Here is a 27,664-nt window from a genome sequence, read left to right as displayed (position 1 = left end):
ATAATCAAGCGCGAAAAGTAGAAATTAAGAGAGCTAATTTCAACTTCTCGTGCTAAGATATTTCCTCGAAAAGTTGAAAAGTCGAAGTTTGTAACGCGACAATTGTCGTGCAAATGTCAACTTATCGACTGAATTTGTAGGGCGAAAAGTATAAATTTAAGTCTTAACTTCTACTTTTTGTGCCAGTTCTTTGGCCGATAATTTCGCGATATTATCGCTTAAATAGGGTTAGGGTTAGGGTTAGAGTTACTTAGTTTAGGGTTAGGGTTAGGGTTAGGGTTAGGGTTAGGGTTAGTTAGTTAGTCCTAGAACGAAAAGTCGAAATTTAAGCAACATCGCGAAAATATCGGCCAAAGAACTGGCACAAAAAGTAGAAGATAGGCCACTTAATTTCAACATTTCGCGCTAGATTATGGGTCGACAAGTTGATGTTTGGCCGACAATTCTCGGGTCAAAAACTTCAGAATTTCTACATTTCGCGGGACATCTTTGCGCGAGAAGTTGAAGTTTAGGCTTTTAAATTTCTACTTTTCGCGCTTGATTCTAGATCGAGAAGTTGACGTTTGCACGACAATTGTCGTGTTAAAAACTTCAAGTTTTCGACTTTTCGCGGTAAATTTTTAGCGCGAAAAGTTGAAATTAGATGCTTAATTTCAATTTTTCGCGTATCTGTCTAGTCGAAAAGTCGATGGCGGAAACAGGATTCCGTAAAAAGACAATAACCAAAAACATTCAATTTTACTCACCTTGCTCGTTATTTTTGTAAACATCCTGCGCAATGCCTGCGCCGCCGGAGGCACGATGCCTTCATTTCAGTGCGGCACATTTTGTGCCGCGGGCAACGTTTCATACCCGTGAAGTTGGACATTGACCATTGAGTCGAGAAGGAAATACATTATTACTGTGTTTATATTTCAATAAAATAGGTAAGTAAAACAGTCGAGGTTTTCCTTACAAGTTGTGACTTTTGTTTGATAAACTCTGTCTTGTTTTTAAGATAAATTATTACTCATTAGATCATAAAGTGATGATCATTGAATACATTTTGATTTTTCACACATCCAAAGGTCATTAAAGTTATTAACATAGTCGGTGGTTGTTTTTCTCTGCGAACTATTTCAAATCAATCACACTACGAATTATGGGCAGATAGGAACATTGTCCTACATCATTTTATTTTGCAGAATTATGGGAACATTAGAATCAAAAGCGGAAACTGTTGCGGAATTAGAGCAGGCTGTTGCTAGAGTAAAGGTACGGTTTCAATGCTTTGTTTCAATGAAACTATTAATCACTCAATCCGGTTATTTATTTATAAATTAAAACTTAAGGTCCACACGTAACGTAGTACCTGGTCACTGGCGCCAGACCAAAAAGAAAATGTCTCTGCACATGTCATATCCTACCCCTATATGCCCTAGGTATTCTATAAGAACCATGGTCATGAAAACCCATTTCAATCGCGCATTTCATACCTAAAATGCACAGTTCGGTAAATGCGTACTATGGATATCAAAGAAGTGGTAATTTATCTTACACTGTGTACCGGTCACATTTCTTCAATACTTCTTATCTTAGAAAAACAACGCGTAGTTTATTGCTTTTTCAACGTTACACAAAAAACTTGCTTGACCTTCCCTGGTGAAGTTCCATTCTAGATTACAAAACCATTCTGATTGACTGTTGTGAAAATGTGTGTTATTCGTCATTTTACTACACGTGTTCGCTAATATGTTGAAATGCAGCATAAATGTGCAAAATGAATAAAAAAACAAACAAAAACAGAACAGATGTAGACCAGTGTATGATTTCAAATTAAAAATCATATAGTATGATATACAAAATGAATTTCATTCATCATTTCGAGTTTTAGTGTAAAATTGTGATATATTTTTTTAATTCTGTTTTTGCTTGTTTACGTTTCGCCTAACATGTGCACACTGCCATGACCTCTAGACCGGATGTTCATTAGGGAAGATCACGCAAGTTTTTTTTTTTGTAACGTTGACAAAAGCATAAAATATGTGGATAATCTCAGCAATATGGAATATTGAGACAATATGGCTGGTGCACGTTGGAAGATAAATTATCGCTTGTTCAATAAACTAGGTACCCATTCACCGAACTGCGCGTTTAAGTTGAGAAATGTACGATTGAAACGGGTTAGTATATTTTCCCGTTCATGACCATGGTTCTTTTTAGAAAACTTACGGGTAAGGTATAACATGTACAGAGGCATTTTCTTTCTGTTCTTGTGCCAGTGTACCTGGTTATGTATTTTGCATCTTTACAATATTTAGTTATTAACAAGTTAGCACATGTCAAACTGATGTCATATGTTAGGTTGAAAACAAAATGCATTTAAAGTTAGACTTGCTTACTTAGACGTTTTAGTTGCTGTCTTACTGTATTTTATTATTATTATTATTATTATTATTATTACATAAATAATATTAAAAAGGTGAAAGTTTAAAAAAAAATTAAAACGTTAAAGTGGTGTAAACCTTTTCTGAAATTCAAAATGATAAAATATGAATTGATCTGTATCTTCGTTTTATTAACTTGTTATATATAGAAAATACATAAATCTACAAATGGATGTGATCTTTCAAAATTTTTTCAACAGTTTAACACAACCTATGAAAGAGTTTAGTAAAAATAGGAAGTTATCAGGTTTTCGCACAGAGGAAAATGCCTATTAACGAATTTCATGCAGAAGAACTGTAGTATACAAGAAGTATAGACCACCTAAATATTAATCAGGATCCGGGGCTATAAAAATACTGTTGAAATTCATTGCCTATCAGTTAAAACAAAAGATATTGACTATTTCAAATTGCTAAACCCATCTAATTTGAGAAAGTATCGATTGTTATACTATATAAAATAGCGAAATTACATTTTAGCTCGCCTGAGCAATAAGCTGAAGGTGGGCTTTTGTAAACGCTTGATGTCCGTCGTGCGTCGTCCGTCCGTCAACAATTTCTAAAGTACCTGCTTCTTATAAACTACTGGGCAGTTTTACATCAAACTTCACAGGAATGATCCTTGTATGGCGCCTTTTCAAAGTTACCCAAATAACTGAAATCTGTCTAGAACTATTTTTGTCAAGGTAACCAAAAGGAAAATATTAAAAAATCTCCTTAGAAACTCAGATTTCAAAAATATTTTTTAGAAATGATCTCTAGCTGTAAATGTTCAGATGACGTCATGTAAATATAGTGCAAAATGGTTCATGTTACAAAATCGGCTCAAAAGTGAAAAAAGAAATGACTTTATATAAAAAAAAATATTTTCAATATGATGGACATAGGATAGATGTACCAATGTAACTTCTGTTTATTTTATTTCACATAGCCGCCAGGAGTGGAGGGGGAGGGCGGGGGTGGGGATGGGGGCATATTTTCCCTTAAATATTTTTATCAGATTGTATAGGAAAACAAACAAAAACCATCTGATCATATTTCCTTGACTGTCCAATCATAACTACCTGATGACCCCAAGTAATTAGGTTCCACTTGACTGTGAGACTGTGACCTTGACCTACTGACCTACTGACCTACTTTCTTACTTTATTTTTCTTTTTTTTTTAAGATACAGGTCTGAAATGTGGATGACATACGCAGTTTTGCACACCGATCTTAAAACTGACTTTCAGTGACACCATAAAGGTGACCTACTAAACTGCTTTCTTAGTATTTTAGCATTATTGACATTGAAAACATGTCCACACAACTGGGGTAAGACTTAAAGTCACTTTAATTCTAACTTGTATTTGACTTTCCCACTTGATCCCTTACACTTGTCTATGTAGCTAATATTACCCAGGTGAGCGAATTAGAGTCATCATTCATGACGCTTTGTTTCAAGATGGCGCCAAATATAAGGGCCATCAATTTGATGTCTTTACATTTGCATTGCATGTTTCTTAAGAATGAATTCAAAATTATCAAATTGTTGAATAAAAGATAAAATGCCTTTTAAAAGACATGCTTATTTTATTCAATACGTGGGATCGATGTCGACATGAATCATATATATCGTATACATGTATGTGATTTGTAAAGTATTTGCAACAATCAGAATGTGAAAAGAATTAATTTTACAATAATCTAAATGCTCATTTCCTTTCCATTCAGGAAGATAATCTTAATTCCTATGATCATGCGCAACGTATTTCGGTTTAAATAAAACAACTTTCGCTTTCATTTTAATAAGAAATAGTTGCTAATCTTCTTTATTTTTATAAAGTATTACTAGACACAGTAAATCTGTGGGCTGATTTTCGGATATTGCAGTCCGAAATGCTTATTCAATAAAATATGTGAAAAGATCCTTTGGAAGCAAAGAATGCAACCAAGAAGAATAATATCTTTAATTGAGTCTGTTCATGAGAGGTTATGTAATGTGCAACACCTCTCGTCCCCCTAGCACTGGATACAAGTACGGGGAGACTTTTTACAGCCGCCACATGGCACTTAAGGATTGCTTTTGTGATAGTTAATAAAATCTGTAAAAAAGATCCTTTGGAAGCAAAGAATGCAACCAAGAAGAATAGTGCAGACTCGGTTTGACTAAGTCTGTTCATGAGAGATAATGTAATGTGCAACACCTCTCACGCCACCTAGCACCGGCTTAAGCGGAACCCTATTACACATATATAGAATGGACTCCATGATACCAAAGGACCAGAAAATATAACAACACTACTGCATACGAAAGGTGTGTGCATTTAAGTTCTTATTCTTTCTATGGGTCGTTTACAACTACATGTATATTTGAATTGACACGAAAGATTTATTTCGTTTTTCATTAGCAAATTTGGAACCTATCAAGATTTATTCAACGAAGTCTGTTATTTTACTTCTTTCGGTTTTTTTTTTTGTGTAAAAGCGTGTTGTATTTACGTTCTTAAGTTTTAAATTCTGTTCTGGTTTGTTTACATATTTTATATTCAAATACTGCGGCATTCGATGGTTTTTGTTAAATTCAATGAGATAGCCGTCGATACAAAACCATGGGGTTAAAGCGGAAGCTGATGGGTTATCGAGGTTTAAATAATTCTGAAAGCGATAAAATTCGCTTTATTTCGGCAAATATAACGTTCTTTGGTGGGATTTCTTGTTGTTGTTTTAAAATAATATACCTTCGATCAGTACGATCGCTTATTTCCATCGAAAAGTTCTATGACCGGCGAACGGGGAGATGTCGGATTCCGTTCTTTACCATGTTTTAATATAAGAACATAAAGACGTAATATAAAGGAAGGGACCATATCCTTGATTTTTTTTTATAAATTGAAAAATAAGGCACATTTTCATGCAAATAGGCACCTCAAAGCTAAGTTGCGGTTCTATTGTCAGCTGTTTTAAATTAAGAAATTGTTTTCATGTTGTAAGCATATAGCATATGGAGCGTAACAGTGAAATAGTTGATTAGATACCGTATCGTGTGTCGCTGATCTTTTGCTAAATGATATATTTGAGACTTGATTTATGTTTAAACGTACATTTACAGGAGTGGGGTAAATATAACATCCATATTGTAAGATGACAGACGGACTATTTAGGCCTTTCCTGACCAGAATAAATTTTGTTTTCACAACTTCAACTGCAAACTTATTCAGTCAATGTCTTTTCTGCATAGTAAAAAAAGTCATAGATAGATAGCAAACTTACTCTGAAGATACAGAATGTGATCTTGACATAAATAAATGTATCAAGTATAATGCATACTGCAACATGCATTCAATAGAATTAAACACCATGTTTTAACCTAACATATGTTAGTGCCTGGTAAGATCTTGAATAAATATTTGAAACACGACCTATTTTGCTATTTTTGCTATCATATTTGATTGGCCGCAGCTTGAAGGTATCATTTCCATATTAAGCGAGCGTCGAAGACATATTACAAAATAATAGATTTAGAATAATAGTCGTAATATGAATTTATTGAAGGCTTATCTTTTTGCGCGGCCCGTGATTTCAAGATATTTATTCGGAATACTTGCATTTTTTACGAATGAAATATTTTAATCTTGAAATCTGAATAGATCTACTGTGATACTAGTATTTATAATGAGAAATTATATTTGGTCAGTAATGTGTAAAATCATACAAGGATGTAACCAAGTGAAACAGAAGCAGGCTCTGTTTTTCTTGAGTCTGTTCGTGAGAAGTAATAACATGTGCAGTGTCACTCATGCCCTATATTGTTGAACAAACTGAAACTTGATCAGACCTTTTCTTTCAGAGCTGCATGGACAATCATCGTAGCAATGTATGTAGCATAGACTCGATCGTAAATGCACAGAATGACTCGATAGACCTACTTTCAAAGACGATATCTGGTACGGATATATTTAAGAATAATCTTTTTAATATCATTATTTCTACTTTTAGTATTCAAAGAATATGAAGAGGTATTGCAATTATTTAGAATTTTAAAACATTATTTCGGTATATAATTGTATTGAAACTTCTGCAAATTGTTAACTGTGATGATCTGACGGGGCATGCACAGGTTCCATAAATTTCTTTTGAGTTTACATATTTTTGTTCAGTTTGGTATGTAAGCTGGTGCCTAAGTAACTACGCATGGCAATGTGTTGATATGTTGCTGGTTAATATTTTAAAAAGTCAATAATGCTATGTAATTTAAAATGCGACATGGTGATATGTTTTTCTAAGATACTTTGATTTTAGACTTTAGGGAAATGCATGGCAATGAGTGTGAACAGTCGGAAAATAGACATTTGGAGTTGACTCAAAATCTTCACTCCAACCTTCAGGTAAAACATCAAACAAGTGTAGATACAATGCTTCAATAGTGTCAAAAGTTGTGCTTAAAGCATTAATTAAACCCATGTGTTTCGCGTGGTTTGATAGATAGATCTGGAATGCTCACATCCTCTAAGAAAATTTCATATTTTCGCGTTTCAATTGCGTATGGCAGTATAGTTTTTTTTTTTAAAGCAGAAGCAATAGTATCGGGTCTAGGATGACATTGAATAATGTTGAAAAACTGTTTTCCTCTCGAATGGACCAAACAACGAAAAGTAAAGATGTATGGTTATATATAAGCAACTTGGTTTTTATAACAGTTGAAAAAAATCTTGGACTTGCTTATCTTAAAGAAATCATTAAGAATGTTTCAAGTCCCATCGAAGTTTCTCCAAAATGTCTATTTTCATTCCATCCAATTGGGCATATTGCAAATCTGATGTGCGGAAGAAAAAAATGTTTGCCTTCATACAGGGCTGACCATTTGTTGCAAATTTAACATGATTGAAAACTATGGCAAAATGCTTTCCAAAATTCTTTGTACTCTCAAAGGTATAAAATGTATTTGTCAAGTTAGGTCACGGCTACACATTTTAAGAGCGAAAAAAAACAACAACAAAAAAAAAAAAAAAAAAAAAAAAAAAAAAAAAACGCTTGCATCTAATGTCATTTTATTCAAATCACAGGGCTGACCATTTGTTGCAAATTTAACATGATTAAAAACTATGACAAAATGCTTTCCAAAATTTTCTGTATTATTGATCAAAAGTTTGAATATTGATGAACACAGAAGAAAATTTGATTAAAGTTATTTGTTTCTGATTACCTCCATGTGCGGCTTTTACTGTAAAAATGTAATCATGCTTAATTTCTATTTGGATAGCTGTTTCATCTGAATTTCGCATAAAATTTAGAGCCTTATGGACCTTTAACAGGTTTTCTTCTGTAGTATGATAGAACATTCGTAAACTTGAACTGTGAACTGTTTCTGTATAACATGTGCGTACATATTACATGTTCTCAGTTTGTCAATACAACATAATTATACAGTGCTGAAAACCCAATTCTCTACTTTTCTTCTTCATCGTCTTGTTCCATTCGAACATGTACATGGTGTTACATAGTAAGACTTTTAGCTTCTTAAAAGAATTCAGTAACAGGTACTGCCTTTTTTTATCTTTCACTTTACTTTTACTTTTGAGCTTTCTTTTTCAGAAGGCTTTAATACATCAAGTTGGAGCACTGAATGAGAGTTTTAGTATACTTGATAACTGCATTCGAGAAATATCAGCCCATTATAGTCCCGAGTCTGGATCACATGTTGACACAGACAAGCGGAGCTTAGATAGCGCAAAAGCAGGAACACCAAAAGACAGATTTGGTTCAGTTATGCATGAGTCGGTAAGACCTGGGAATTCTTACGAAATCAGTTCAGGCGATGCAGAATTTGAAGACAGTGATATTGATGATTCTGTTAAGGCATTACGGTCGGAAAACAAAGCCATTGTTTCTAAAAATAATGGACTGCAGATGAAATTAACATCTAACACAGAAGAAATTGGCCGAGTTCAAGAACAGAAAGAAGAATTGGAGAAGAAAGACGCAAAGGTTGAAGCAGAAAATAAGAAGTTGAATGCTGATATAAAGAATGCCAATGCACGTTATGTGCTTGAAAATACAATCAGGACACTACAGGAGACAGTAGATCGACAAAACCGAAGAATACATGACCTAGAGGACGAAAAACGAAAAGTGCAAGAGAGAAAAATGATTGGTAAGAAATTTATTTTGTGTAATTAGAGACTATTTATTATATATATAAGCATTCCAGTTAGAATTGTTTTAGACTTCACAGCATCGACGTGAAATCTATCCTTTCTTACCCGACATTCAATTGAGAAAACTACATCAGTTTAGAAAATACTTGTGTAGATAATTTCAATGTTTTTGAATGTAAAGAATTTTAATTCGTCCAGCTTCACAGAACAAACGTCTACAGTAGTGTATGTTTATTTGTATGTATATGTAAACATTAGACATATACATATTAACACTGTAAAGCAAATAGACAACAAGGTCACAACAAGCACGTTCATTCGGGACGTTGAATTCTTCATGTAAGGAAGCCATCCAGCTGGTTTACGGAAGGTCGGTGGTTCTACCCAGGTACCCGATCGTGATGAAATAATGCACAGAAAGCCCCCTGGGGTCTTCCTCCATCACCAAAGCTCGAAAGTTACCGTACGATTATGAATGTGTCGGTGTGACGTTAAACCCTGCACTCCCACCCCCACTCCCTCCTTAAAAAAACAACACGTAATGGAACACAGTGGAGAACCGCCATTGAACGTACAGAGACAAAAACACAATACTTAATATCGAATACTTCTGCACATGAGGGAAATTTTCAAATAGTATTTGCTACTATAGAGCTAACATACTGTTTTCATCATGGGACCTCCCATATTCGAGTGATTAAGGTCGCTTATTCACTTGCCAATCATTGCTGTGGGTTTGATTCGCACTCTGCGCTTGTAGTAGAACTTTTTCAATTCAGGAAGAAATCCAGTTGAGTTGTGGAAGAATGTAGGTTCTGTCCAAGTTTCGCTGGAGCTGCACCTGCGGCCTTCCATCGACCCAACAAAAATGTCTTTTTCACATTTCAGTACCAGTTCAGTTGTTCTACCAACGAAATGATGAATTAATGACATTGGCAGTGAACGAGCTGTCTTTGATGTTGGACACGCATATGCAAACAAAAAATATACAACTAGAAATCGTAAGATGTGAAAATATTTCAAGCATACAGCCTGATAAGCCAACTTTTGTGTTGTGCATAAACTCTTCAAGAAACGGAACTGACGCATCAAGTGCGATCGAAGGAGTCCATAGTAAGTATAAAATCACGTCAGCAGACCATATCAAATTATTAAGAAACAAATTGTACCTTGTCCTATTGTTTTTGTCTTAAGTTATTTCAAGAAAGTGTCTGACCGGAAATTGTTCATATCACGTTGACTTCGCTACGTAAAAAAGAACTTTTGAATTTTTGAACCGTTCTGGGTATTAACTAAACATTAAGTTGATGATTAAACAAGCTACAAGAGAATATTAATATCTTAATAGATGTAGATGCAGAATGGGAATATCAGGTTTAAATATAACTGTTTTGCGATAATGAGGCTGTATATGCGAATCCGATTTTCATTGGCAGAACCACTACTAACCTATGGGTAAGTGGCAGACATTCATGGGTAATTCAGAAATTTCTAGCGTCTGGACCGGATTTAGAAGCCCTGATCTTTTGACAGCGAAGCGTGTTGCCACTGGACCACCGGGTCACCTATATTTTCTTATTATTGCAAACAGGAGTCAGGTAACGATAAGTATATCCATATACATTACTGAATATTTATCATGTTAATTCTTAATCTTATTTCTTCGTATAGAGTCTGGACGTACAGCTCTGTTGATTTTTCATCACAAAAACATCCATGCTCTACCAAACCAGCCTAGTGATCGCATGTTGACATCCACAGAGTTCAAACAACTTGGTGGAATAATTGACTTGGCATTCCTTGCCGGCAAAGGAATCTACCCGTGCGATATGAACAATCTTGCTGTATCGTGTATTGAAAGCTTCATACAGAGGAATATATGCGGAAAATAATCAGGACCAAGTGTGATATTTATATTATATTTGATACTGCGAACACTACATTGTCCTGGCTATTGTCAAAATTTGTGCATTATCAAGTTTTTTCCTTTTTTGTAATCAGAACTGTATGATCAACCCAAATCCCTTAACTTCTTTATCAAACTACTTCATTTGTTTGGATTTTTAAAAAAAAAATATGTTAATTCTTTGTAGGGATACAAAATGTATTTCGCTTTAACTTATGAATCTATACATCCAGTGCAATAGACTATATCATTGCATGACTCTTTATATACATCTTTTGTGCTACATGACCTGTCCAAAATTAACACTAACTTTTTCTGGACTGAAGTCAACGCGAAAGAAAAAAAAATCTTTCTGATGTCATGTAATAAAACACTTACAGGTCAATAGTCAAACCTATTGAGATTAGTAGGTCAAAGGTCAATGTCACAATTACCTTGTGACTGAAACCAGTTTCCACACAGTTACTAAAGAACGTTTTGGCATGCAGTTGTTAAACTTCATGGGGTGATTACCTGTGGTTACAGTAACCAACAGACTGAAAAACGGTTACACTCAAGAACTAAAAAGCGCCTTGACGCATGGTTGTCAAACTTCCTGTCATGATTGTATGTGGTAAATAGATAAACCCTGTTGTTTCGGAGTCAGTAGTTTAAAGGTCAAGCTGAAGGACACAGTGACGTCTAGACTGAAAATGGTTTCCATTTAATAACAAGAGCCATGTCAGACATGGCTAATCCCCCCACCGGGCATATCATAATTGAAGGATGTGGTCCGCATCAGGGGTTTTAAGATGTGGAAGAAAGAATAAGTCAGTAGTGAGGTGGTTTACTGCTAAATTTTATTAATTTTTATGAAGAGTATAACTATGATGTTTTTCTATATGGCTACTGTAAAAAGAAGGAATGGAAAGCTAACAGGGAACAAGAGTGCCAGAATGTCACAATATATGCCCGTCAAAGCAAATTTCTTTACTCTAGCAGCTGTATTTGCAAATGGAATGTTAATTTTGTGGTTGTTTAGTAATCATTGTAAGTCTTTTGTTTTTTAAAGTCCACAAAAAAAACTCCTTACTAGGTAGAGATACCTTATATATAATAAAATTAATAAAATACACCTAAAACTGGAGAGTAACATCTATGCTGTACCACAGAAAAGTGGTCTTGTTTTTTCCCTAGGGTCAATTATAAAAATGTTACAATATAAGTTATTTATAGTAACAACTAAGGGAAGTTAATCTTTAAAAAAAAAAAAAAAAAAAAAAAAAAAATTGCAAGTCCACACAAAAATCTTTATCAGGAAGAGACTGGTCAAAGTCAAAATACACCTCAAAATTGGATTTAGCATGTTTGTTGTACTACAGAAAAGTGGTCTCGATTTTCCCTACGACTAGTAATGAAAAAGTTACAAAAAAAGCTATTTAAAGTAACAACAAAGGGAAGTAATTCTAAAGAAGGGAACTGCGCATGACACTTCGTCTCATGATGGTGTATAATTGTGCCAAGTTACATCAAAATCCCTCCATGCATGAAGAAGAAATGCTTCGGACAAAGTCATTCTTGTATCTGACCTTTGGCCTCTAAGTGTGACCTTGACCTTAGGCCTAGTGACCTGGATCTTGCGCATGACACTCCGTCTCGTGGTGGTAAACATTTGTGCCAAGTTATATCAAAATCCCTCAATGCATGAAGAAGAAATGCTCCGGACAAGGTTTTTATTCTTGTATCCTTTGACCTCTAAGTGTGACCTTGACCTTAGACCTAGGGACCTAGTTCTTGCGTATGACACTCCGCATCGTGGTGGTAAACATTTGTGTCAAGATATATCAAAATCCCTCCATGCATGAAGAAGATATGCTCCGGACAAATTTCTTTAAGAAAATATGATAAAGGGGAATAACTCAAAAAATAGGCAAGGTAGAGTTATTGTTCTTGCACACTGCACTTCCTCCCAATGTGTTCTATCAGTGTATGAAGTTTGAAGAAAATCCCTCCAGTACTTTTGGGGTTATGCTCCGGACAAAATGTTTTAAGAAAATATGATAAAGGGGAATAACTCAAAAAATAGGCAAGGTAGAGTTATTGTTCTTGCACACTGCACTTCCTCCCAATGTGTTCTATCAGTGTATGAAGTTTGAAGAAAATCCCTCCAGTACTTTTGGAGTTATGCTCCGGACAAATTTTTTTAAGAAAATAAGATAAAGGGGAATAACTCAAAAAATAGGCAAGGTAGAGTTATTGTTCTTGCACACTGCACTTCCTCCCAATGTGTTCTATCAGTGTATGAAGTTTGAAGAAAATCCCTCCAGTACTTTTGGGGTTATGCTCCGGACAAAATGTTTTAAGAAAATATGATAAAGGGGAATAACTCAAAAAATAGGCAAGGTAAAGTTATTGTTCTTGCACAATGCACTTCCTCCCAATGTGTTCTATCAGTGTATGAAGTTTGAAGAAAATCCCTCCAGTACTTTTGGAGTTACGCTCCGGACAAATTTTTTTAAGAAAATAAGATAAAGGGGAATAACTCAAAAAATAGGCAAGGTAGAGTTATGGTTCTTGCACACTGCACTTCCTCCCAATGTGTTCTATCAGTGTATGAAGTTTGAAGAAAATCCCTCTAGTACTTTTGGAGTTATGCTCCGGACAAATATCGTTGCGGACGCACGGACGGACGGACGGACGGACGGAGAGCATTTCTAATATCCCCTTCACCTTTGGTGGGGGGATAATAAAAGAACGCTTTGACAATTTTCATAGGATGGTTACCTGTAGTCAGTTAATGATCCCTGATGTTTTCTAGGTCATTTTGTCAAAGTTCAAGGTCTCAGCATACAAAATTACATACCCAATTGCCTTCGACAGGCCTTCATAGGGAGTGCATATGTGATTTACAAACAGCTATTGTTTTATTTGTCTGTCATCGCCACGTTGTCAGTTTGAAACATTATTTTACAGCAGTTTGTGCTAAATTCACCAGCGCAAAACGTGCTCTGTGTGATCTGTTGTGATCAATCGCAATCCGTCCGTCGTACTTACGTCCGTTCGTCTGTCCACTCTTATAACATCTTCGCTGAAGCTATTTCATAAAAGTTGATGAAACTTTGCATGGTTGTTTCTTGGATTGGTCTCAAACACAGTTGATGAAACGATTCTGTTTGGAAGCACGTGACACGCCAGAGCTAAAATTAGAAAATTCTTCTAATGGCATCTCCTAAACTGCTGATAAAATTTGAAATATTTTTTAAATACATGTTCATTAATGTTCAAATTGTTCCGATTCGTCGAAACATACATTAGCAACAGGGCTGCGGTTAATTTTCAGAGTATATATATAGTGGAAACTTGGAGAATATTCATTTAAGAAATAGTTTACCTGATTTTAGAATACCTTTAAACAAATGTTTCATGGGTGACCCTATCCTAAGACTTGTTCAAATTAGCTGATTTTTCAAAAATCATGGGCATTAGAGCTAAAAATAAAATACTTTTAAAATATTCTGATTCGTAAAAAACATGTCCGCTATTTCCTTGGAAATATCAGAAACTGCAAATTGCTGGCCTTCTTCGGAAATAGTTTTAGAAGAACATTTTCAAGGCGAGGCTCCGCCAAAAGTGTTGAAAATATTCCTATGTATATAGTAGGTTAGTCAGAAGCTGCTTGCTCGTTTTTAAAATAATTTCACATCGATGTTCGTTTGCTGATCTATAGAAAGATTGTTCAGATTTTTCAGATTTCTCAAACACGGGTGTAATCAGTTTTCCCTATGTGTGACCCTCTACTACAGTTGTTAAAAGCCGACTAGATCTATGTATTACATAGCATTGCTAGGGCGGGTTAAGATGTCTGTCCTTGTATGGAACTAAAGCTTCTCTGAATCTGCAGACCAGTGTTCAGAGTACTTAATTACAGCTTTCTTGTTATTAAAACACCTGTTTGACCCGTGAAACTTTGGTAAGCGATATTGTCATCGTGGATCTCTTGTTTCTAAATTTGTGTAGAAACTGTTTTCTTGTATAAAAATAAAATAAGGTTGCGATTTCGTTTCTACAGTCGAAAGCTTTTTTGCATATAAAATACTGCGGATAACAAAATGATGTTTATCTATGGCCTTTTCGCAAATATCTTCGAAAGTAATTTACCGCTGTTTAAAATACATGTCTCTTTATATAGATCTAGGGTGATAATTTGACACTTTGTTACTTAGAAAAGTTACTAACGATATATTTGTTTAACTTTTCTATGTAATCGAAATCATCTAATTACCATTTTACATCTATTACAATCTTACCGTGGTGTTATACACCATTGATTATGCAGATACTCACGTGACCAAGAATGGACTCGCACTTACATAAATATTTATTTGACTATCCTTTATAGTGGACGCAACTTGACCCCGATGGTTGACCTTTGTATTATAATACATAATGAGGCACAACCTATTATTGAAAAGGAGTGCATTGTATACAAACTTACTGCATATAAATATACATGGATACCTTTTAGAAGCACCCCTTATTTATACTAATGAAATAATCGATATGAATAATCAGCCTAAGGTCAACCATCGCGGTCAAGTTGCGACTACTATACAATTTGAATGTTCAATGGGTAAATTAAGAGTTATTGAAAATACTTCCATGTCGACATTTTTGGTCTATAGTGGTTTTAAAATTCGTTTGATAACACTTATGTTTCATGCTTAGTATTATTGTTTAGATTTACATTTTTATATCACATATTTATAACATTGAAATTTAGTAGTTCTCTGTGATCATTTGCTGAACAAGTGTGCCAAGAATTATACCTTTCGTTTGCATTTTGCCATAATAAGTCTTTTTATGCTTGGTAAAATGCTACTGCTAATTAGGTCTGCTTTTCAGGAGTGCGATTAGAGTATAATGTTGCTTTTTGCAGATATGTTTTTCTTCATAGAAAAAACACGTGTCTATGGTTCATACTCAGATTTTTTTTTCTGATTTTGATACAGTTTTGACCCACTTACATAACATACTTGTTAATATCCATATTAATTGATATCCATGTAGCTTGGTACACTGCTATATCATCTAAAGAGACAGTTAGGCAAGACTATAACTTTGTATATTGTCTAATGTTTGATCCTTACCATTTTGTTTTCCTGTTGCTTTATAAATGCAAAAAAAACAAAAATAATTGTTCACGGCATCAACAGTTTATGGAGGCCTCCGTGGCCAAGTGGTTAATGTCGCTGACTTCAAATCACTTGCCCCTCATCGATGCGCGTTCGAGCCTCACTCGGGGCGTTGAATTCTTCATGTGAGGAAGTCATTCAGCTGGTTTACGGAAGGTCGGTGGTTCTACCCAGATGCCCGCTCGTGATGAAATAATGCACGGAGGGGCACCGGGGGTCTTCCTCTACCATCAAAGCTGGAAAGTCGCCATATGACCTATATTTGTGTCGGTGCGACGTTTAACCCAACAAAATAAATAAATAAATAAATCAACAGTTTATATATTGGTTGTAAGAAACAGAAAATTTCCTGCTATAAAATTCTATTACAGTCCAAAAGATGGTAATCAACAATACAACTTGTTGTTTTCTTACCAGAAATTTCTTTGCTTTTGGATTTGTTATTACCATATAATGTGCTTTGTTTATGAAATAAATGTAAGGCTTTATATATACGAGATTTGTGTTGTTTTGAAATAATTATCAGAATTAAGTGAGATTGGTATCTAAAGACTGTTGTCATGCTTACAAAACCGTAATGCATCTTTAAAAAATGTATATACTGTATTTTGTTTAAATACATTTTGAAATCGCTGGAGTCACGTTCTTATCAAAATGCAATTATGCTGCTCTCCCTTTAAACAGAAATGTGTATCATTTCGTATACAAGTCTTTATTTTTTTTATAAAACTCGTGTTTTTCCTGTTTACATTGTTCTTTTAATATAAAAAACATGGAAGTGTGAATTTTTTAATAAATCTAGCCAACTATCACAAACAAGTACATAATTATATCTTATTGACTAAGTCTCGAAGTTCTGAAAAAGCAGTGTTAAATCGACTTCTTTTGTTCGATTTTGAGTGTTACTCCAAGCTATCAGAAGATTTCTGTTTCCTGTCCAACTGATCAAGAAAGTTGAAGAGATGGTTCTCTGTAGACAGAAGTAGACGTTTCAGTGTATGCATCGCTAGAACGCTGACGTCAGTCCTGACGTCAAACTCTTTTTCATAATTCTTCAGTGGTAGGATAAAGCTGCGGGGAACTCCAAATATGTTAGACACTTTGTTGACCAACTGTTTGATGGTATCGCTTTGGTAAACATTCCGAACGTCCTCTTCAACATAGGAACATACGTTGTCGATTTTAGTAAGCACAACTGCCTGTGGTAGTCCTAGAAAAAGTAGCAAGAAGAGGCTGTAACATAATACCATTATGTCATGACCAACCTCCCTCTCAACTGAAGATCCTAGGCCAAAGCGTTCTCAAGGTATTGTCCGGAAACGGTTTAAATGTTCCGCATTACTGTGACCTTGACCTTTGACCTACTAACCTAAAAATCAATAAGTTTCTTCTGCTGGTCATGACCAATCTTCCTATCGGCTTTCATGATCGTAGGCCCAAGCGTTCTCACGTTATTGTCCGGAAATAGTTTAACTGTTCCGAATTACTGTGACCTTGACCTTTGACCTACTAACCTCAAGATCAATACGAGTCATCTGCTGGTCATGACCAACCTCGCTGTCAACTTTTACGATCCTAGGTCTAAGCGTTCTCAAGTTATTGTCCGGAAACGCTTTAACTGTGACCTTGACCTTAAATCTACTAACCTCAAAATCAAAGGGGTCATCTGCTGGTCATGACCAATCTCTCTATCAATTTTCATGATCCTAGGCCTAAGCGTTCTCAAGTTATCATCCAGAAACGGTGTAACTGTTTTGGGTCACTGTGACCTTGACCTTTGACCTACTGAAGTCAAAATCAATAGGGTTCCTCTGCTGGTCATGACCAACCTTCCTGTCAACTTTCTTGATTCTAGGCCCAAACGTTCTTGAGTTATCATCCGGAAACGGATTTGTCTACGGACGGACCGACAGACCGCCATACCGACAGACTGACATCTGCAAAACAATATACCCCACCTTCTTCGAAGGGGGGAAGCATAAAAGGTGTAGGGTCGGTCGAGAAGACTCTTTGGTGCCCGACGGTCAAATTACACTATGTAACCTAGGTTTCAATCATTAGAAAAGCAGACCTGACTCAAATCTGCTTTTTAGTTAAAACAATCTACTGAGATACTGACTGGGAATCGTGAAACATGTGGAGCGTTATGTTAACATCTAATGACTTCATTACACTTTATGTATATATTAAAGCTTTGGTAATCTATCTTGCAATATAGAGTTTAGAATAAAAAATATAAGCGTTGACATGATTGTCTATACATTGTATTTTCCAAACTCTTGTTTTGTAGATGATTGGTTACTCGAGAGGAACGGACCGGCATTAGGTTGCGGGTTACTTATCAAGCCCTTAAAGATAGTCGATAGAGTTCAGCGGGATTACAATTTGTGTACCAAAGTAGGTGCCATCAACAAACCTTTCTGTCTCACTTTCGCCTGCATGCTCTTGATTTTTTCCAGCATTTTCTCGGAGAGAATGGTTGCTGTGTTACCATCGAAGACAAAGCATACACAGTGAATTTTGTGTCCGAGTGTTGGTGACGTGACGAATCCATGTATTTCAGAGGATATTGGTGTTGTCGGATTAAACTAGAAAGTATATTTGTTTGGTACAGCAGTCAAGTTATTTTTTAAAGTTTCGGGAAGTAATATTTCATGTTATTATTAGGAGACGAAAAGTAGATTAATTGAAATATAAATACTGCTTCAATGATATAAGGTGCATTATTGGTGAACAGAAGGATATGCAATCATAAAGTTTAAATTACGAGAAATGATTCGCATGTTATTATAATACATATTCGTGAATTATTACCTCAAAAACAATGGTCTTTAGCCGTTACCCTGCTAAACTCCTATAATGATCTTGCCCATCTTTCATTTCGGACAGGGCCATTAACTGTCTAAAGGGGTGCTTACCAAAAAGATACTGACTGGCGAACAGTGCAGATCATGATCAGAGTGTACTGATGTGCAGGGTGATCATGATCTACATTTGTCACAAAGAGAGAATCAGTCGTGTCCAGCATAATAAGGGTTAGAGTACGTGTTCACTCTATACATTTCCTGACAAAGGAAGAAACAACCTACCTGATAACCATCGGGCACATTTCCATCCAAAATGTATGTCAATTCTTGTGCATCTATTCCTTGACTTTCTTCAAGACCCATTGTGTCGCACAGGCAGAACCTAAGTGGTTTTTCCATTTGAGAGCCCCGTACACGATACATGCGGTACTAAATAATAAATTAAATAAAAAAATTGCCAGTGGTGTAGTTAGCATAAAAAGTGAAACTTTTGTATTTCTATAAATATCTGAATGTTGTTTGGTCGTTGATGTAACATTCCTGTATTCCAGTTACTGGGCTTCATTTGTTATAAAATTGGGTTAGAGTACAATAAATATAATACTCATGTCTGGTGGAATTTAGAAAACGTTCTGCGGCAACACTTACGGGCTATATATCGCTCGCAAGACCTCCAAAGAAAATCTGCGGACATAAATACTAATGCCATTGATTTTCTTTTCGAAAATGTAACCGCGTCAGGAAGCAAAAAAAGCAAAGTTTGTCCGCTAAACACCTCGCAAATAAAAAATTAAGTAATCTGATTTGGAAAACAATAAATTATTAGTAGAACTTTGCAGTGTTGATTCAAATGTTGCAGAAAGATATATTGCTGTAACCAATATCAAATTAAACATTAATTACAATAAAAAAGGCCATTCAACACATAGAATTTTCAAAACATGTTAGTTTTACCTTTGACGTTATACTTTTCTCAGCACTACCACATACAGCCTGGTCACATATATGGCCACGGAAAACAGAAGCAACAGTGTTGAAGAAACTGGACTTTCCGGCTCCTACTGGACCTATAACCAGAACGTTTGCTGTGTCTATGCCTAGACCGTGCGGAGGAGCAAACGATGCAGCGAAGTGCTTCAGTTCTTCCAAATCCTACATGTATGATGATAGAAATTTCACAAACTAGGTGTTTTTTCATCTATTAATCGGTGAAAAATGTTTTTATATTATGTCGCTGATAACGGGTATTGAACCCGAAAGATATGCCATCAACTGAGACATTCATAATAATTTAGTTAGAAATTAGGCAAATACACAACACCGGTGAGCAATTTTTTTCTAGGAAGATGACACTGTTATGTTGTATGATGTGTAATTTTAAGAGAAATCTAAAGTCTAAAGATACAGCATTTTACCAATAGCAATTGCTATTCGCTGCTTTTTGGAAGGATATTTATGTGGGGTATGCATAATAATTTATATGACGTTTTATAACTCACCTTGAGATCCCAACCAGGACATTCTCTCCAAATGTTTGCCAGAGGTGATTCTACAAAGCAAAAAAGATAAAATCAATGATATACATTTGTGTGAGGTCTGAACGCTTTTCACTGGTGATTATTATTAGACAATTCATTATTTATATAAAAAAAAATACTTGAATATCTCTAACAATAAAATTGAATAAATTGTTTTTCTTGTATCAATGCACAATTAACTGTTACATAATTATGAGATTAGATATCTTGAAATATACTTTTAAATTCATATTTTATCAATGAAATACAAGCGTTTTGCTTGACTACATATTGAATAAATTTACTATTCATAGTAAACATCTGTATATGGTTATGATACCCTTTTAATATAAACATTTATTTGCAATACTAAAGGCATTAGGTGTACCTGACAAACTATAGACTTCAACGTCGAATACTGTTGTGATGTTACCAGTAATTTGGTCGGTTGAAACTCCACTCATATCAAAATCGGACCCAAAAGACGTGCTTCCGTTGAGCGTATATTGTGTACCCTCTGCATTAATCGATCCGTTGAATATATACAGATCATGACCAGATCCAAATATTGGACCGTATGTGTCGTAGCAATAAAATGCCTTGTCTGGATTTTTTACTGGAAACTTGTTTAATGACACATTGCCATCATACATTAATCGGAATAAGAAAGCCTTGTCGTCTCTATTGTAGGATCCACTGGTATCAGCGACCCAACTCTTCTCTATGTACCCGCCATACACAGAGCCTTTCGTGTTGTAGATCACGGTAACTGTTGGACCTCTATTATTACATTTTTGATGGAATACGGTTGCATTTGCTCCATCACGTGTGAAGCTGTACAGCAGACTAAAATCTTTTGCTCCAGTGGCAACGAAGCGTTCTAGGACCTTTTTCTGCGTAAATGTAAGTCGTCCGTCCATTTCCTGCAAAAATTGATCGCTAACATACAGAACTGCACTTAGTATATTTATTATAACGTAACACCGAATATAAAGTAGTATGGTCACCATGGTGTTTTGCTAATATAGTAATACAGTTATACTTCTGTCATAAAAAGACAAGATGTCAATCAGAGAACTATACAATGATCCATGGTAACATGTTAGAATCGAAATAAATTAATATATCTCAAAGAGTGGTATGCTCTCTTTCGCATCTGAACTCCACACAATGATTTTTGTTTGGAATATATTATTTCTTAAGTACAGTATGTGCCAAAGTCTTTCTTTTCTAACCTTGAACTCATAATTATTACTGTCAAAACATTTCAAATACATTTTACATTAAGCTTTCCGTAAGGATTTTCAGTTGTGTAAATTATCATTTTCTTCACAAAATATGTCTATTAATTTAATAATCCATAAGGGGTTCTAAACTGTTCAAAACCAAACGGCAATCGGCTGCATTTACGGAGTGATGTCCAGTATTTCGTGGCTTCAAAAATAATTCCGGAATGTTTCACACTTAAGTCTGGTACTGATGAGGTAGTAAACACTCCATAGCATTTGCAAAGAACAGGCAATTTATAGATTAAAGCAGATATTTGTACTTTAAAATAATAATGCATGCTAGGAATCAAGTTAACGTGGCAAGCATCGGGTTTCTGTTATTGATCATGAATAAAATTTATACTTCAGCAACTCTGACCTCGAAATTATGAAGTAATTACTTGCAGATGCGAATACATGCCTTCATAGCTTGATTTAATTGGAGTAAGTGCTATCATTTGTAGGTAATCTTCTGAAGCGATTCAGCCATTTCGTCATCACTTTTCGCGAACGGTAGAGCGCAATAAAAGGCAATCTTGAAAACCTGATGTTAGACATGTACTGCTGATGGTTTGAAATGAGACACATAAAAATGTTATATTGTCATAGTACATTGAACAAGACACTTTTCATGCGTGTATTCGCATGTCGTCTCCGAGATAGGAGTGTCTAGGGGTACGGATCCGTACCTCCGAGTAGAATCTGATTTTGAGGTATGGATCAATCCTGTTAGGCTTTTCTAGTGACATGGACCTCCGTTTTTCTAGATATTAAGGGTTATTTACATTTCAAAGTTTGTTGAAAAAGATATAACAAATAAGACTTCATTAGTATTTACCTTAAACTTGGATCTAAATGGTTTACAGATACCAACGTTTACACGATTGGTGATTTTCTTTCGAAACGTAAGTAGCCGAGGAACAGCAAATAAATCCCGAGGATTCGTACTGGCAGTAAAAAAGGGTAAAGAGTAAACAAAATATGTTGGATTATGTTGTGAAAAAAAGACTATTTTTGAATGATAATTAACCCTTAAGGTATTTTATGTTTTCCGAATATTTGGTAACCGTTACGAGATACAGGGGACGTTTTCTCAAACATTTTCTCTTTCTAAATGAACTGATTATTAAACAATCAGTTCCGTGATCTTATGAAATAACAAAATAGATAGGTGCATATTATTATGCCTATTCTTTTGCTGAACTTCAAATATAATTCATTCGAGGGTTAGATTCACTCATTAATTTGTTATCAACAGTTGATCTTACAATAAACTAAACGGCACGGAACAGTGTATTCATTTTGGAGTTCCTCGGTTATTTAGGTTTTGATAGAAAAGGTAAACAATCGGGTGAACGCTGATATCAGTAAACCATTTATATCCTTGTGTCCCCCCCCCCCACCCCCTCCCCCATTTTTTCTTTTTTTTAAAGACCTGCTCCAGTCCTACCTTTTAACCTTAAATTGTCACTGGAAAAGCATGAAAATCCTGACTATGAACAATGCCGCTTGTCAAAATAAGAGTTTATTTTATATAAAATTCTATATAAAATACCTGTGGTTTTGCGTGCTAAAGTGTGGCGTGTGGCCGTTAACTGTTACCTATTGGAATCATGGATTGCATACACACAATAGAAGTTGAATAGCTGCGGAGCAGGGCTTTAATGAGATTCGAATAGCCCTATATCTCTACAAAAAAAGAGGTCTGTACCATAGAAAACCCCTAACAGACTTGTCTAGAGGTACGAATCCGTACCCCTAGACACTTCCGATACTTTCAAGTAGGGTGTTTATTCCGAGGACCGCTTTCTGAAATGCGGCAATATGATAGTACCCGACTTGCATTTCACTGCATATTATTCAAAACCATTTTTCTTTTCGTTTTCTTGAAGCAAATTTACGGATGTCTTGTGAAGAAAAGTTTTGTGAAGGAGTGAAAAAAACTAGAAACTGTGATTAGGCTGATTTTTGTATGAAACAAGACATGATTTCTTTTATTGGTGTAGATTTATAACCTTTATCGGAATCAGCTGTGTTGTTACAGACTTTTGTCTGAGGTTTTGAAAGTCATGTAAGCGACATTAATAACGATTCTTTAAAAGGAGGGTTTTTAATCCCCCGAGTCAATATTTGAACAATTACCACTAATGCAAATGTGCCTGTGGTCAGCCTATAATACATGTATTGCCAACATTAAATCGCCCCTTGGATGTACGCACGTATTGAGTGTACAATATATTGACTAAAGGTTAGAGTTAGGTTTAGCATAGGTTAAATACTGTACATACCTGACCACATGTCTACACACTTGAAATGGTTTTATCTCGAGATTAAAACTAAAAGGTTTTATAACTTTAAACTTGACTTCCCGTGTCCTAATCACCGTGTCCAATCGTTACTTTGAAAAACCGGAGTACGGTATGATCTCGGATCAAATAGAACGGCTTTGGAAAGAAAATTGTCTTTTCCAGTGATTGGGAAATTATTGTCAGAGACGGCATGTAGTAGGGTAGAGTATAAGGGTGCATTTATACTTCCTTGCTACTAAGCTAGCTTTTATAGTGGCGTGGTAGAGTGTCCGCCTTAGGTGTGAGAGGTCCCGGGTTCGATTCCCGGTCAGGCATGAAGTATTTTCAGCCTGTTACAAATACAGCGCAAGGTGTGCTCTGAACAATATGGAATACTCGGTGCTATTAGTTTTCCAGCAAATCTAAGTACTTTTCTCAAATACTTCGGAAAAAACATGCCAAAATGGCAGGTATACGCTATACAATGCCATGACTCAGAAAATGCGTTATTTCCAGTACGTTCTCGGATAAACATACAATATTATCAACTCCTTGTTGTCACCGATACATGCATGCAGCATGTAACACGTTAGTGCTACAAAATTGAATTGAATTACTTGGAAGGCCGATATAAGGCCATTCATCAAAATGCTATAGACAGAAAAAGGCATGCATGTACTAAATCCTGTTGTCTATATTGTCTATATAACGTAAAAAATATGTACAGATAGCTTGTCCCATTTTATATTATAGGCACGATGGCGCGAAAGTAATTTTCGAGAGATTTTTCCTCAAATCAAAATTAAAATGCTGTGGCTTCGAGCTACTTTTTATACTACAGTATAATTTTATTTTTCACCTTAGCACTTCTATTAATGCGATTCTACCAAAATGTCAACAGCATTTGCAATGAACACGCACGTATACCTTTAAGGATTCATCAAGTAAGAACTTGTCCTCAGTTACATGACTATTCTTAGATGGTTCTTACCTTTCAGAGTAGTATGTAAATTTTCCCTTTTCAGACTAAAAGGAAGAAAACCACACACTTTCCGCTACGAACTGTATTCAATAGTAAAATCGGCAGAATCTAAACTGAAGAATTCAGGATTAGCAATTCTTTAGCAGAAATAATTCAATTTGTCTAAAAATACAAATTATCATACCACTTCTTTGCAAGTTTTTCTCTCAAAACACTAGCCCCACTTCTTTTTGGAGGCGAGTTGAAACTAAGAGAAAATGATACCCCCATGACAGCTATAGGAGTTCTAAATGAACTATAGGAGTTCTAAATGTAAGCAAACAAGGGAGGTGAGTCGTTGCATTATTCTCTCATTATCATGGCTTCATGTGCTACATATGCTATCGAACAAAATAAACAAAATCAAACCTGAAGAGACATATGAAAAGACACAAATACAAAATTCGCCAGTGTAGCAGATTTAATAAATCATTCTACTGTGCTGGCGACCTTCATTGAACAGGGAACCCGATGGTATGTCTAAAGTGTGGAACGTCTTTTTTATTACAACCAGTATAATTGTATACCTTAATAATCAGTACTGATTTCAAGTACTTAGGTACGTTGTAGCCCTCCCGTTCGTTCTAAATTCATCAATCAATTTTCATATACTAGTACCTAATTTAGAAGAATCATATCTTTACGTGACTCTTACCAGAGTTGAGCATTAAACATCATTTTAATCATGTTGTCTTCGTGTTACCACTTCTTACCACTGTTTTAATAGATAAATAAATTGAATAAAGGATGATTCTCTTGTAAATTGATGAAAACGAACACACACACACACACACACAAAAAGCAGAAGCTCCTATCTTACTGCATTTTGCAGTCGCTGATCCTGTGTCTCCTGCGTTACTGACCAGAACGCCGGGTCATGAATCGCCTTGTATTGGTCTTCTAAAAAAATACAAGTCATCGTTTAGGATAAAATGTGTTACAGGAATGGGTGAGTGATAGAGTGGAAGTGGTAATTTAGTGTTTTTGCCGAATAACGTACTGAAATAATGCTTTTTCTAAGCCGTGGCACTGTTTTCCTGCTATTTTCGCATGGTTTTCCAAAGTAATTGAGAAAAGTGCTTAGATTTGCTGGAAAATGAAGAGCAACGTGTATTTCGTAATATTCGGAGAACATCTTGAGCTATATGCAGTCCTTGACAACAAATTTAAAAAAAAAAACAGAAAAATATAATTTTCTTACCCAAAAAATCACCAAATCCGCCCATTTGAACGGAGATTATGCGTTACTGATCCGGTTTTTAAAGTAACGATTGGACACGGTGAACACATATTACGCATATATTTTTATATTTCATCTAAATATAGTATGTCGTTTACCAGTGCCCACCCACTCTTTAAAACGATGTCATCTTAGTCGGTATTAACGTTTCGATTTAATGTTTACTGATTTAAAAGATGTAACAAAAATATGTTATTACCTCAAGATCATCCAATAATTCCTCGGTTATAGTTTTCGTAACAAAAGAACTGAAATCGAAAGTAAAACTTTTCAAACAAATATGGCGTAGCGATAATAATTCTTCCGGGTGCGTATCTAGACGTAGGATGTACGACTGTGTCGGATAGTCGCTAAGTATACCGCAATTCTCATGCTAAAAATGATAGAGATCTTAAATTAAATTACCTTTATGATTATATCAAATACTTATAAAAAAGCTTGATTTTTTCATAAAAGTGCAGTCACTGTTTAATATTGGAGAACTATAGATCTAAATCAAAATGTGATAAAATCAAATTAATGTACATACATGTAATGTATGGATTACTAAAGTATGAGGCTAAAAGTCGCAGAATAGTAGAAGGCATGTTGTTGTTGTTATTTTACATGTATTCCCCAATTAACTGCTTTCTTCGGAGCACTCCTCAGATACACCTTTAGGGGCCTCAGTAGCCGAATGGTTACGGTCGTTGACTTCCTCTTCGATGCAACCTAGCTGATAAGCAGATTAATGTTTTTTTAATTCCGTTGTGTCAAACTAACACGTGATCGCGCTACGTCATTTTGAGCCCGAAAATGAAAGTTGAAAGGGAAACAAAAAATAAACGCTATTCCTGTTCAACCATTTTCGACAATGTGCGCTCTGAGGTGTTCTCACTGCAAGTCAATTGAACAGGAATAGCGTTAAAACGAGAAGGTTATGGTGAGGAAATCGTGTACCGGGGGTAGCGCTTTCAAATAGGTTTCGAATCATGTGCATGGTATTAAGACAATATATTGAATAAAAAAAACTTACGCCCTGATATATACTTTTCGTTTACCTTTCCACTTTTCCTTTCGAGCTCAAAATGACGTAACGCGGTCACGTGATTGGGCACACTGATGCCTATGATAATTCGAGCTTTGATTTCTGCTCTACTTTCTTCATTTACACGTGGTTTAAGTGATTTCAGTATGGTGTGCTTTTTATAATGGATCGTGCTGAATTTGAAAGATATCGCAATGTTGATTGGTGTAATTGACCTTCAGGACATTTGTTTGACCAGTACACATTTATTATAATAGTATCTAATTCATATTTCGTAACCTTTAGCCTGCTGGTGGCAAGTGATTCTGCCTTTGCGACCAGTGCAGACCAAGATCAGCCTGCACATCCGTGCAGTCTGACCATGGTCTGCACTGTTCGCCATTCAATCAGTATCTTTTTGGTAAGCACCCCTTTTAACAGTTAATGGTACTGTCCAAATTGAAACATGGACAAGTTCATTATAGAAGTTTAGCAGGGTAAGGGTTAAACATGCTCTATTGTATTGCTAGACTGCCCTTTTGATATGGTTCGAACCAATCAACGTTATACTTTTGTAAGTGTAGACAAAGGTGCACCTTTCAATCGATATTTAATGTCATATTGAATACAACATTTTTAATTTGGCGTGAAAAAAAAATGTTTGTTTCCGGTATCCCGACCTACCCTAAATTTTTGGCCCGGCCCTAAATGTTTTTATGGCCTTGGAGAATTTTTATTTTTCAACTTTTAAACAAAAAGTAGCAAAACTGCACTTTTATGCTTTAAACATGGCCACTAATGTTAGAAATTAATTTACTGATGCTCTAAAGACATAAACCCCTTATTTGTATTCTTTTCTTGACATAAAAATAATTTC

The 27,664-nt window shown here is 35.4% G+C and overlaps 2 protein-coding genes across 2 annotated transcripts; one reads left to right on the top strand and one right to left on the bottom strand.

Moving 5' to 3' along the window:
- The first annotated feature begins 1,178 nt into the window (after positions 1-1,178).
- LOC123537535 (uncharacterized) lies at positions 1,179-11,755 on the top strand. Its single transcript, XM_053547964.1, has 6 exons — positions 1,179-1,254; positions 6,256-6,352; positions 6,708-6,793; positions 8,001-8,559; positions 9,452-9,676; positions 10,235-11,755. Exons 1-6 carry the CDS (start codon positions 1,189-1,191, stop codon positions 10,453-10,455), a joined length of 1,254 nt encoding a protein of 417 aa, XP_053403939.1. The 5' UTR covers positions 1,179-1,188; the 3' UTR covers positions 10,456-11,755.
- Positions 11,756-15,985: 4,230 nt separating this feature from the next.
- On the bottom strand, positions 15,986-26,108 carry LOC123537549 (interferon-induced protein 44-like). Its single transcript, XM_045321374.2, has 7 exons — positions 25,981-26,108; positions 20,353-20,887; positions 19,947-19,996; positions 19,402-19,599; positions 18,730-18,876; positions 18,057-18,228; positions 15,986-16,850 (listed from the first exon to the last, which is right to left on the bottom strand). The coding sequence occupies exons 2-7, from the start codon at positions 20,882-20,884 to the stop codon at positions 16,543-16,545; spliced, it is 1,407 nt and encodes a 468-aa protein (XP_045177309.2). The 5' UTR covers positions 20,885-20,887; positions 25,981-26,108; the 3' UTR covers positions 15,986-16,542.
- Positions 26,109-27,664: the final 1,556 nt, after the last annotated feature.

The sequence above is a fragment of the Mercenaria mercenaria genome, chromosome 1, assembly GCF_021730395.1.
Source record: "Mercenaria mercenaria strain notata chromosome 1, MADL_Memer_1, whole genome shotgun sequence".
NCBI lineage: Eukaryota > Metazoa > Mollusca > Bivalvia > Venerida > Veneridae > Mercenaria > Mercenaria mercenaria.
The sequence above is the reverse complement of the archived record's forward strand: the minus strand, read 5'-3'. Positions and strand labels throughout refer to the sequence as shown.